The sequence below is a fragment of the Dipteris shenzhenensis genome, chromosome 1 (assembly GCF_047967505.1).
Source record: "Dipteris shenzhenensis isolate YYH24624 ecotype China chromosome 1, Dip_SZ_1.0, whole genome shotgun sequence".
In the NCBI taxonomy this organism is placed as follows: Eukaryota; Viridiplantae; Streptophyta; class Polypodiopsida; order Gleicheniales; family Dipteridaceae; genus Dipteris; species Dipteris shenzhenensis.
The window spans coordinates 23888779-23902626 of NC_141596.1; the positions used below are offsets into that span (position 1 = coordinate 23888779).

The 13848-nt window shown below is 41.2% G+C and overlaps 1 protein-coding gene across 1 annotated transcript; it reads left to right on the forward strand.

The window, feature by feature from the left end:
* The first annotated feature begins 3648 nt into the window (after positions 1–3648).
* On the forward strand, positions 3649–7060 carry LOC147905571 (transcription factor MYC2-like). The gene has a single exon (XM_087373425.1). It carries the CDS (start codon positions 4014–4016, stop codon positions 6435–6437), a length of 2424 nt encoding a protein of 807 aa, XP_087229551.1. The 5' UTR covers positions 3649–4013; the 3' UTR covers positions 6438–7060.
* Positions 7061–13848: the final 6788 nt, after the last annotated feature.

Below are 13848 nucleotides of genomic sequence, written 5' to 3' on the forward strand. Positions count from 1 at the left end.
AAACCCCTTCTATAGGTTTGGGTGAAAACATATATGTATTTCCTTATTTATACACTTCTATGTTTGTTTTCATATTTTCTTTATAAGGTTATGTCTTTTGTATTTTATATATTGATGCTATTTATTTCCTTAAATATACACATCCATTTATTATTGTCTAAATCTTCTTATATAGATATGGCATTTTTTTAAAGGCATGGTACAATTGTTAGCCATCAGATTTTGTACGCTTCCTTTTTTTTATAAATATATATATAGATTTAAGCTTTTCCCTCTATCTATGATTTTGTTTTTATTTACTTTTGTTGACTATATATTCAATTATATATTGATATATGTTTACTTTTTGTCCTTTCCTTTATGATTATGTATATATATGATAAGAATTATTTTACATTTTTGCTATCACGTACTAAAATCTCACCCTTTTAGTAATGATGTTTGTGTAATTTTTTAAAAATTAAGAGAAGCTATAATGCAAAATAGGATTGAGCATTAATGAACTATTCTAAAAGGAGCTTAATTATTTATTGTGTCTTCTACTCTTCCATGTTGATGCTCTGCTTTGTAATTAAAGCTTTCAATTTTTATATTTCTACATTAATTTTTCATTTTTTCCTTAATTATCCTTCATGGGAATGGAGTACCCCCCATCTTTAATCCATTTGATTTGTTTGGGAAGCGGATTACTCCCCTTCTGTAAACTAATCTATTCATGCATTTCTTCACTCTTGGGTGATTACCCTCCTTAAGTGTTTTTCACAATTCGGAATACTTTACAGTGAAAACCCCCGTTATGTTCTTAAATTACTTTAGGCCCCTTTTTTAAAAAAGAATTCTGAAAGGTTTGTGCATGTTCTTTGGTAAAGCGATAACAAGCCAGGGGATACATGCATTACCTGTCTACCCAAATTCAAGTTCATTGTTCTAACAACTAGTTGGTTTGGATGGTGGCAGAGGTAAGTGGACCTCAAACTCAATATAAAGAAAAATTCTTTTGCCAGCTCGCCTATTTTCTTTTTTATAAAAGTTTTGGATTGCAATATTGTCAAAAGATACTTCAATTTAGTTTTATTTATTTATATTTTCCAACCAGTGCTTTTTGATCCAAATGATTGAATTAATTGTATGGTTCATTTATTGATGGGATTATTAAATCTAAACACACACACTGATCTCCCAACTAGTCTTTGGTCGAGCTAGTACCATACAAATAATTCATTATCATTGGATAATTTTAAGCATGTTAAATATTTGTCTTTAGAAAAATTCTTTTGCCTATCCTCCTTTTTTCTTTTTTAAATAAAAGTTTTGGTTTTCAATATTGGTAAAGGGTACTTCAATTTAGTTTTATTTTTCCAAACGAGTGCTTTTTTATCCAAATGGTGGAATTAATTGTATGGCTCATTTATTGATGAGACTATTAAATCTACACACACACATGTGAAGAGAGCTTATTCCATGAGATCTAGATATGAGCTTTATGTGGTATGTCAATATCAAGTTGACTTGTTGATCATATCATCATTTTGTAGCCCACTTGCCACTTAGTGAGGATAATGGAAAATTTTATTACCTAGAAGATGAGAAGAATCAGAAAAAATCTAATGTGATCCTCATGTATTGTCATTAAGTGGGTTCACTTTTAATCATTATGAATTTGCACGTGTTTACTAATTTCCTCTCTTTTTTGTTATATTTATTTTACCTTGATACTTTTGTGGGTGTGCCTTTAAGAGAAAAGTTACCCATAGTTTCTTGTATTATGGTATAGTTGATGATAATAGGATGTCTCAAAACTCACTATGCTACCAAGTTAAGATCCCTTTTACAAATGTGCCTCAATATGAGTGATGTACCTCAATTTGTGTGATGTATTACAAAAGGACAAGGTCACGTTTTAGGGATTTTCAATTGTCATTCATAATTGACAAACACTTTTACCATAAGAAAAACGTGCTAGCAAAAAGGGAAGGTAAGGACACAATAAAGGAAGAGGATATGGTGCATGAAAGGGAATTGAAAGGATGGAGAGATGCGTTGAGGACTCCTTGAATAGACTTGTTGACTAATTGGAAGGGAAAGAGGGGTTGGTGGTGGTAGTGGTGGCTCCATGTGCTCGATGGGCATGATGAAGGGTTGACATAGAAAGAAGATGACATTGCACGATAACCATATAAGCCAAGCTTCGATCAAAGGTGGGGGCCTAGGTGGTGGTGGCTAGTTAGTGATGTCATAGTGTAAGCATTCGGCCTTGGAATGTCAATTATGTATGAATGAGATTGGGATGTGTGTGTGTGTACATGCGTGCACGTCTCTCTCTCTCTCTCTCTCTCTCTCTCTCTCTTGCTCATTATCAAATTACAGCAAATGAAAGCCCCCTCCTTAAAGCATGGAAACCCCTAGTAATGCCTCAGTCCCTTCAAAGACACCTCAGGCATCATCTATCACACAATATCGTGTTCAGATTGCACAACCAGCCCATTTCAGAGCTTTTGCATTATGGGTCTTTTGTGTCATGTGCCCTTTCAGTGACTTGGACCACATCCTATATCTTCTACGTGAGGCATATATGTTTTTGTTTGTGCTGCACACACCCTCTCTAGATATATATAAATGTGTGACATATATTCATACGTATTTATATGTATATGGGGTCGACTTTGAGAGTGGGGGATCTTCCATCATTATCCTCGAATTCATATTGACCGTTAGGTGGTCAGAGGTTAGGGTCCAGAGATGGGTTGGATGGTAGTAACGGTGGTACCAATCGTACCCTCTCCTTGTTCAAAAACCCACCGTTGTGCCCAGTCGGAACAAAAGAAGTGAAAATGAACGAAAATTAGTTGCTTGATGTAGGAGATTCCCAGGTAGAGCTACCAATCATAACATCTCTGTGGAACTCACGCACACACTAAACACATACACCCGTTTTGATCACCAGGCCAGAGCACGAGGGTACAAAAAAAATGTAAAATTCAAAAAGTGTATTGTTGATTTACCAAGCAACTGGGCAACAATGGCCCTGTGAGTTTTCACATAGTGTGACAATAGAAAAGTGTGTACACACTGTAATTGCCATGTATTGAATCTTTACTTGGCCAGCACTAGAGCGTTTTACGAAACTTTAAAATCCTATGAAGCCATGTGGCACATTCTAAGCCGGTAGATCAAGTGGCCTATTACTAGCTACTTACAATATTCTTAGCAACTGGCCAAGCATTCTAGTTTACTTTCTATTTCGCTATATATATATATATATATATATATATATTACTCTTTTTTTTTTTTTAAGAACATGAAAATTTTTATTATAAAAAAATAGTGTATTGTTTTTGTGTTGTACTGAAATTGAAAGTGCGAACAAAGTCTCCATAGGGGGTGACCGAGATAGGATCGAGAGATGCCGGGGGACGTGAGCGCAAGATTGGGACCGACACGAGGAAGTCGGGTGGACTTTTTTTATAAAAAACAAAGAAAGTGTGTTGTTGACAAAGGAGAAATGAAATGAAGATGAAGGGGCGAAATGAAATGAAATGAAATGAAAGGAGAGGCGTAATGAAATGAAAAAGGTTCCAAGCTTCGCCATAGCCATCCATAGCCATCAATAGAGAGCTCGCCATCGCCATAGCCAGCAACCTCCGAGCTCGCCATAGCCTCCTCCTCCTTTCCTCCTCTCTCCCTCCCTCCCTCCCCCGCCATGCATTCCCTTCCCCCCCCCCCTTCCGTCGCCCCCTTTCTTCCTTCCCCCCTTCCCATTAGCGCTCCCGTCTTCCCCCCTTCTTCCCGCTCGCCCTTCGTCTCCCTTCAACATCCGCGGCGTCCTACTACTACCCCCTTGACGGCCCTTCATCCACCACAAAATTCAAGGTGAGCAGGACTTCACCGATTCGAATATCTCTGCGTCGCGACCCTCTGAAGTACGGGAGCTCAAGACAACGCCTTGGTGGCTTGAGCCTGAGAACTTGTTGTAATTACCGAGCGAAGTGTAGTCGCCAGCAACCTATTCGATCATGGCAAGCTTGTGGGACGATGATCGCGCTTTGCTGGAGGCCTTCGTGGGGTCGCAGTATGAAAATACCCTGTGGCTTGAATCAGAACAATCCATACCTGTTGCCGGCACTGGCGCCATCGAAGATAGCCTTCCCCAACGGCTTCAAGCCATTGTGGACAATTCTCCACAGAGCTGGACTTATGCCATCTTCTGGCAGCTCACGTACTCGAACAATGGAGAGCAGGTTCTGGGTTGGGGAGATGGGTACTTCAATCCCAAAGAGGTCGAGCAAAGCGATCGTGCAAGGCAGATGGCAGCGAGCGAAGTGGATCAGCAGCGGAGGAGAATTCTGCGAGAGCTTCAATCTCTAGTTGGCGGGGATGACTCCACAACGGCAGGACTGGATCTGGAAGCCGATGTGACGGACACGGAGTGGTTCTACTTGGTGTCGATGATCTACTCGTGCCCCCTTGGTACAGGAACACTTGGGCTGGCTTACGCGACCTCGCGATATCTCTGGCTCAGAGGTTCTGATCAAACCCAGAAACGCGATTGCCAAAGGGCTGAGCTTGCGCAGAAATTCGGCATTCGCACAATTCTCTGTGTGCCAACCTTAACTGGCGTCGTAGAGCTCGGATCCACCGATTTGATCGACGAAAATGTGAGCTTTGTGCACTACGTAAAGAATGCCTTTTCCGATCCTTCATGGGATGATCCTTCGACCTTGTTTCCGAAAGGCGATGTCTCTTTCTTGCCCAGCCCTGTCCATGGCTTCTCTTCGGCAATCTCTGACGCTCTACCCAGCTCTGCCTTCCCCGGACATCTGTCTAGCTCCGTTAATGGGCTTGCTTCGAGCCAAATTTCCAGGAACTCCACACCGCCGAGGATGCAAGAATTCGACTCCTTTTCAGCAAAAAAAAGGCCACTATCAACTGGTGGCAATGAAGCAGAGTCTATGCAGGGGATGTTTTCAAAGGTACCTTCGTATTCTGATATGATGTTCTCGGGAAACGAGGCAGATAGATTTTTACCAATGGCATGGCCTTCGCCCCTTCAGAAGCTGGGCGGGGGTGAGGAGGACATGTTAATTGCGATGAGTGATACGAAGGCCGCACATTCTGAAAGCTCGCTCTTGACTCAGAGAAGCGAGGTAGGAGACACGGCCAAGTATCCAGAACATAGGCGACTCACTCCTGATCTGCAAAGCTGCAACCAGGTGACAAGGTGCCCGGATGTTCAGAGGTACAGCCAATCTGCTGCAAACTTTCCTGAGATACAGAACTACAACCATCCGGGGAAGCCTCCTGAAGTTCACATCTACGACGACACCGCTGTTCACGCACCTGCTGCACTTGGCTACTGCGACACTATAAATGCCCCAGACATGCAGAGCTTTAGCAGCTTCATGAAAGCGCCAGCTGTTCAAGGATACAGTCATCCAGTGAAAGTATTAGAAGTCCAAAGTTATAGCCAGGGTTCAAAGGTGTCGGAGATGCAAGGCTACAAAGTTAATTCAAAGGCCCCTGAAGTTCAAAATAGCGTTGTAAACCCTTCTCAAAACTTGAGCTGTAGTCACCCCACGAAGAGCTCCTCCACTTTTGAGGAAGTAAGAGTGCTAGCAATAAGCAAGCAGACTAGAGAAGATAAATTTAAAGGGGGTTTCCCTCATGAAGACAGCTTGTCACTCCCAGTCCATGCAGCTTTACGCTCCAGTGTGGAATCAGAACATTCAGATGTGGAGGCGTCCTTTAAGGAAGCAGAGTGCAGTGAGGCAGTGCAGGAGAGGAAGCCTCGGAAGAGGGGCAGGAAGCCTGCAAATGGTAGAGAGGAGCCTTTGAATCATGTCGAGGCTGAGCGCCAAAGGAGAGAGAAGCTGAATCAACGTTTCTATGCTTTAAGGGCTGTGGTTCCGAATGTGTCTAAGATGGATAAAGCTTCATTGCTAAATGACGCTGTATCTTATATCAATGAGCTTAGGTGCAAGGTACAAGATCTGGAGATTGAAAAGAAAAACCTAGTCACCCAATTAGAGGCAAGTAAAAAGGAAATGATTTCTCCGGCTGTTACCTCTGCAGTGTTTCAAAATTCTGATCATGGAGAGCCTTCTATGTGGAGTGTAATAAAAGAACAGAGCAGCTGCACTACAGTCGATGCAAAAGGCAGCAATGCAGTTCCATGTTCACGCTGCAGAATGGCAGTTAAAGTACATATTTGTCGAAAGGAAGCCATGGTTCGTGTTGAAAGCCCAAGAGAAAGTCATCCTGTTGGCAGGGTTATGGCAGTGTTGCAAGAGCTCCAACTTCAAGTTCATCATGCAAACACGTCCACAGTCCAAAATATGGTTTGTCAGACAATACTTGTCAGGATGAGGGGTCCTAATTTTTTCACGGAAGACCAGCTCATAGCTGCTATCTCAAGAAGAGCACTTGACTGCACTTGCTGAGACAATGGCATCCTAAGATGATAACACATATCTAAGAAGGTGATTAGAATGAGTATCCGAGGCCAACAACAGAAGCACTTGCATGTCAGGCTGGAGCTATGATAAACTGTCTGTGAAACTTTTTGAAAGATATTATTAGATTCAGAAAGCAGATTTCATAGCTATCAGGCTACATTGTACTCCTAAGACAAGTCTCTAATTTCTAGTAGTTGTAAAATGCAAAGAGTTGTAGAAGCACGATCATCTGCATCTTTAAACATTTTTAAGCTGAGCAAGTTTCCATTCCACACAATTTACAAAATACTGTAAAGGGGATAAAGGAGATGTGGAAGGGTGTTGCTATTATTATGCAGCTGTTATTTTGCCAGTCCCATATGAAAAATAACTCCTACTCACCATGGACATCTCCTCTTGCTCATGCTTAGTGTTGTCATGCAGGCCCTCTTCCCGTATCACTGCCACCTAGCCTGAATCATCAAAGCCTGAACTGGAGTTTAGATATAGAGCTCTACTAGGACCAAACATAACCATGGCTAATTTTCCTGTTTGGGGAGTTTATACTCGCAGTAGGGTAGAGTCTGTTATGCTATTTCAACAGGGATTGGAATTGGCCACACGCCATCTGCCTTCCACATCACCTGACCATATTGCATGATCATGGGCTTATTACTGGCTGTCATGGACTGATGGTGATGATGGGCTTGGCTTGCTACTGACTGTTATGGATTGGAATACAAGCAATATAATAATAAAAGATACTCCAAATGAAAGCACGTTCTCTATTAACAACTTAACCTCCAGTAACTTTTCTATGCTGCTTATCCTTTGCATAGCAGCGTGCTTTATCATTGTGTGAGCTATGAAAATGTTGAATATAGATCTCTTTGTGCTTTGTCGATGATAAGACTAGCTAACTAATGAAGGATCAGATGACAGTCAAACTCGGTAGAACCATCATCTGGACAAGGTCTAGTGCATTCACTTATGGGCATATTTGCACACATTTGGTGCCTGGCGGATGGATTTTAGACCAGACTTCAATGCAGATCGGGTTGGATTGCTATTAAAGGGGGAGCAAGAGCATGAGCCAATAACTGGTGATATGCATGAGGAACTGCCATGGCATGAACTCTCAATGGAATTGGTAAACGTGGTGCATTACCCCCTCGCCAATGTGAGCATAAACCTTGAAGCAATCCAAGAATCAGTTAAGAGGCCATAGCCCTATGTGAAGCGCATACATGCACGTTGTATACGATTCTGACCCCAATAGCCACACGTTTTGACTGTCAGGACATCGCAGTGGGTGTCTAGCAATTGATCCAAAGTGCCCATGCGGTGCAGGTAATCAATGGCCTTCATTTCATAATAGATCATAGCTTCTACTTCATGTTCTCAGCCCTGTGGGCAGCCGGGATTCATGATCTTTTCTGATTCTACATGTTCAACAGCCTTTCTGCCAGTTGACAATGTGGCCAACTATGGCAATCTCAGATAAAGTGTGATTAACATCCATGTAGCAGCTTCAGATAGTGATTGGCTGGCAGCTTGAGATACTGTTTGGCCGACACACTATTGTGTAGGTGAGTCCAATATGAAATAGTCCTACTCACCATTGACATCTCCTCTTTGCTTGAGCTTTACTGTGAACTAACAGTCAAAACATACAAACCATTGAAAACGCTACCCATTGATGAACTTTGCATGCTGCATGCATAATAGGTTAATGGATATGGTTACACTGAAACCAGACTTCAGATAAACTAAAGGGCGGTGAATAAATATTAACCAGCAAGTACTACTGTTTCTGCCACTTAGAGAAAACTTTCAGCAACACAAACAGAACATCGAATGCACAACGGGGAGCTAGATTGCTCCTGCACACAAACCAGACACCAGATTGGCCCCAAACCTTGGCGCCCCTTTTGGTAGTTATTTATTTCTTTATTCAGAAGGCAAAATTACAGCAAAGCTAAATGCCCTTGCACATGTCCAAACATAGCCCAAATGAATCTCAACACTGGCAAGCACAAGCAACCTGCTACTCAGCCAATCCTTGGCTTAAAAAGGCATCCAAATCTAGTGCATGATACATGGCCAACAGTTCCAAAAATCCCATCAATACCTACAAGGTAGAATCACCCTTTTCATGGCTGTCCAAGCATCAATCCCTCAGACACACAAAGATTGCACACAGCCTGGAGCTGTTACTAGCAGCCCGACTCAGCCACAACTCTCACAGGTTGTTACTAGTGCCAAACCCTCCTGGGGATGCTCTAGCTGACAGGGAAAAGAAAGCGACTCTCCATGTAACCTGCCTGATAGAGAATTCTGGAAGCAACTCTGTTGTTGTTCGGAGAAGCACACAACACCTTGCTTAGGCCCATGGAATTAATACATTGGATTAGCTCTTTTTACAATTCTAATCTATAAGAGGCCAAAGCTACTCACAGGTCTAGAAAATTTGGAGTCCCCATGACATACCCCTCTCTTGAAACCTTGGCTAAACAATCTCGTTTTGCACTCAAGAACTGTAGTACATGAACAAAAGCGTCGCAGAACGAACCAGGCATAACCAACATTGCAAAATGAGCAATGAATAACCGAAGTTGCAGAACAAGCAACGCATAACTAACATTGTAGAATGAGCAATGCATAACTAGCAGTGCATAATGAGTAGAGCATAACTAGCATTGAATAACCAGCATTGCAGAACGAGCAACCTATAACCAACGTTGCAAAACGAGCAATGACTAACCAGCATTGCAGAATGAGCAACACATAGCTAACAGTGCATAAACAGCATTGCAGAACAAGCAACACATAACCAACATTGGAGAACGAGCAACGCATAACTAACATTGGAGAACGAGCAACGCATAAGCAGCAGTGCATAACGAGCAATGCATAACCAATATTGGAGAACGAGCAACGCATAACTAACATTGGAGAACGAGCAACGCATAAGCAGCAGTGCATAACGAGCAATGCATAACCAACTTTGAAAAACAAGCTATGAATAACTAGCATTGTAGAACGAGCAACACATAACCAACATTGCAGAACGAGCAATGAATGGCCAGCATTGCAGAACGAGCAACTCATAACTAACATTACAGAACAAGCAATGCATAACCAGTCGTGCATATATAATTCTATAGAGCTCGAAATACAAGCCATATACTAGTGCATATCAACAATGTCTAGTAAACTGATCATAGAAGTCCCATGGCAGATATACCGTGAGCAAGCGGTACCTTGGGTGAGACATGAAGTGCCACGAAGTGACTTCTAGATAACTAAGCCTCTCTGTACCGAGGGAGTGGAGGTGCTACCCCCTCTTGAGCATTAGGCAATGATCCAGTATACTTGTGCTTTGTTGAGCCTGAAGAGCCACAACCGAAGTCGGCTCAAGATGAAAAGCCTCCATGTAGAGATGCAATAACTGCTCATCCTCCTCCATCCACCTCGCATTCAATGGTGAATAGTTACGAAACTTTACCAAATAGCGATGGGAAACTCTACCTCGGACTTTTCTTTTACTATGTGCCAAGATCTATTCTTGAACCAAGATCTCATCTAGTTCCTCTACCTCTCGTTGTTCCTCATAAGGCATATTTTCTAGCACATCACCATCAAATGGCTTTAGGAGACTCACATGAAAGGCATTGTGAATCCTCCAATGATCTGGTAGCTTCAGCTTGTACATCACTAATCTTCTGCAAGACCTAAAAGGGTCCATGGTATCTCATAGTGAGCTTGGCATACACCTTGTTTTGACCCTTCCGAGTTGTCAACCTTGCTTTCTAGAAACCCAAAAGAACCATACAATCTCGGCAAATATTGATTCACGGCAGTGCTTTTTAGCGGTTTTATTTGCTTTTCCAGAGTCCTTTGGAGAGCTAATTTGATCTTCTTATATGCCTCATCCAAATCCTCCACATACTTGTCCACCTCAAAGATTTTATCCTTCGTATGCAAAATGGGTTGGACTTTCCTCCCGCCTTCCATAATTTCAAATGGAGCCTTACCTATGGAAGTATGCATTATATTGTTATAAGAAAACTCTGCCAGTGGCAAATCCAATTCCCATTTTGCTTTATGATATGAGACATAACACCTCAAAAGATCAAGGATAGTGGAATTTGCTATTTAGACTGCCCATCTGTTTGTGGATGAAAAGAAGATGAGAAATTCAACATGGTGTCCATATTTTCAAAGAGTCCTCTTCAGAATAGAGTCACCATGCGTGGATCTCTGTCACTAATGATAGACCGGGACATCCCATGGTATTTTAATATATTTTTCATGAATGACTTTGCCAATTGATCTTCTGTAATTTTCTTCCTCACCAGAATGAAATGGGCCTGCTTACTAGTTACAAATTATAGTCCATATACCATCATGTCCTATTGGTGTTCGAGGAAGATAAAAAATACAATCCATGGCAATGATCTCCCAATGTCTATCAGAATAGGCAATAGCTGTACCAATCCTCCCGGTGTCTTTTGCTGGTCATACTTGATGTTATGGCAAATGGTGCATGTCCTAACATAAGCCTAATATCCCATCTCAAAGCTGGTCAGTAAAAGAAATGCTCGATTGCTTTCATTGTGGCATCAATACCTCTGTGCCCTGCATACGCTAGAGCATGACTTTCAGTAATAACCTTAGGCTTCAACTGCTTTGTGACACAAAGACGACCATGCATTATAACAAAACAATCTTTGAGAGTATAATGCTCATGCCTCTTTCCATCAGATAGCTTGTCATACTGTCCAAAATCCTCATCCCCTCCAGATCGTTCCTTCATGGCATCCATCTCATTATGATATGCAATAGTGACAATTGAAACGTGAGATTTGTTTGACATTGCATCAGGCATTGGTTTCCTCAATAATGCATCAGCAACAACATTCTTATTGCCTGGTGCATGCACTATCTGAAAATGGAACATAGACAAAAAATTTCCCAACATATATGTTTCTCTGCTAGCTTTTGCTAAGTGAGAAAGTATCTCAAAGAGGATGATTTGTCTAGATATAAAAGTCAGCACCAAGCAAATAGTGCTTCTACGTAGAAAGAGAATGAATTATAGCCAACATCTCTTTCTCATAAACCTGAAAAGCTATAGCACTCTACTCTCATAAGCAACCACATGTTCATCTTGCATAAGAACCCCCCCAATAATATTCCCGCAGGCATCACACTAGACAGCAAAAGGTTTTTGAAGATCTGGCAAGATCAACACAAGATCGGAGCACAGACTTTCCTTCAGCTCTTCAAAAGTTGCAATTTCTTTTTCAGGCCATCTGAATGGCCTTCCCTTTTTTGCAATGCATATAGAGGTGAAGCAATCTTAGCAAAATAGCAGATGAACCTCCTATAGTACGAGCATAATCCCAAAAAGCTCCATACTTCATGGACCGTTTTTAAATGTGGCCAAGATTGGATTGCCTCAACCTTAGTAGTGTCCATGTGCACTCCATCCTTAGATATGATGTGCCCTAAAAAGTGAATCTCATGCATGAAAAACTCACTTTTATTTGCACTAACAACCAACTTGTGCTTCTTCAGTTCTATGAATGCAGCTACCAAAGGCTTTCTATGCTCTGCCTCATCTTTCAAGAACACTTTAATGTCATCGAAGAAAGTGCCCACGAAATAATTGTGCTCTCAAAAAATTATGTCCATCATCCAATTGAAAGTGGCAAGGGCATTAGTAAGTCCAAATGGCATAACAAGGAACTCATACAAGCCAAAAGTGGTCCTGAAAGCTGTCTTGTGCATGTCTTCAGGCCATATACATATCTAATGGTACCCACTCTTAAGACTAAATCCCCCTAAATTATCCAAGATGTCATCTATTCATGGAATAGATAATCTATTCTTGGTGGTTGTCTTATTCGGTCCACAATAATCAATGCACATCCTCCATTAACCACCCTTTTTCTATATCAAGAGAATCGTTGAACAAAATGGAGAGAAACTAGACCAAATCAACCCCTATCTCATAATCTCCCCTTGTTGGGATTTACTTACTTTGTAAGGTGGTATGTCTTATATCAATGGCATGATCCTCAAGCATTTTTTATGGAAGTCCACATTTTATCCAGAAAAACAATCTTGAAATTGGAAAACAAAATTAGTCCACTTGCCCAAAATTTATATGAGAGGAAGTATCTTCTGGCTGTATTTCTTTTGCAAAAACCATATATGCATAATATGTTTTTTCTTACATAAGAAATAGCCAACGTGGATGCAATAGGGATATTGACTCTCCTTTGAGTTTAGCATGCAATTCATGAGTCTTGCCCCTATGTGTCAGAGTAATATTCCTACTAAAAAAGTCTACAATGACCCAAACACGATGGCACCATGACATACCCAACAATACACCACAACCACCCCAAGGCATGATAGAGAATTCTTCAAAATATGTATAGCTCTAAATGTGTAACCGAAGTTTTCCAATAATGGGAGTGACCGGTACACACTGTCTTGGACAAGCCAAGCCTACTTCACTCAATGGCCCCATTTCCTCTACATGGATTCCAAGTTTACCCGCCAACTCTGGAGATATAAAATTTTCTTCAGCCCTTGGATCAAAGGAAATCAGACATTTAATCAAGCACTTTGCCCCATGCTCGGCATAGGTCTATGGCATCCATACTTGCTTGTTCACTAATCACACCAGGCATCAATTCAGCAATGGGCTTGGACTTCCTGCCCCTCCTCATGCCCATCATTAGTAGGCACATTTCTTTTATGGTTTGGGCATTCTCTAGCTTGATGGACTTCTTCTTTGCAAAGAAAGAATTTATGAGCTTCCATTAAGGCTTTCTTTTCTTCAGTGGGGATAACCAATTAAAACTTGATTTATTACACCTCAAACCTGCAACAAAAATAACCTTGGAAGGCTTGATGAATTTTTCTTTCTTTCTAAATTCATTTGTCTTACTACCTTTGAAGCCACTGAAAGAACATATGTTGTGTTGGCATACTTGATCTGTTGTGACATATTAGTCACCATAGTTTTAGTGAAATAATCTCAAATTTCTTTTGACAGCCCACAACAATACTTTTCAACTTGCTCAGACAATGGCACATGCCTATAAGAACTAACGGGTAACAAAGCTTCCCAGAATTTCTTATTGTACTCTTCCCAGTTATAGCAATTGTTTGCATCCAATTTATGCCAGGTTGTCATGATATCTATCTCAAAAGTGGTAGTCCATGCAGCTACTAAAAACACATATTCGAAACCAACCCAATTGACTAGCACCCTACCCTACAAAAGCAAATTGGTCCACCATTGTAATGCGTTTCCCTTCAAGAAAGTGGCTGCCTTCTTGATTTTGGAAGACTTAGTAAAGTTTCCACTTGAATAGCTTGCATCACACTATTGGAT

Excerpts from the sequence above, each read along its gene's own strand:
- LOC147905571 (XM_087373425.1), top strand. The coding sequence starts at position 4,014 with ATGGCAAGCTTGTGGGACGATGATCGCGCTTTGCTGGAGGCCTTCGTG.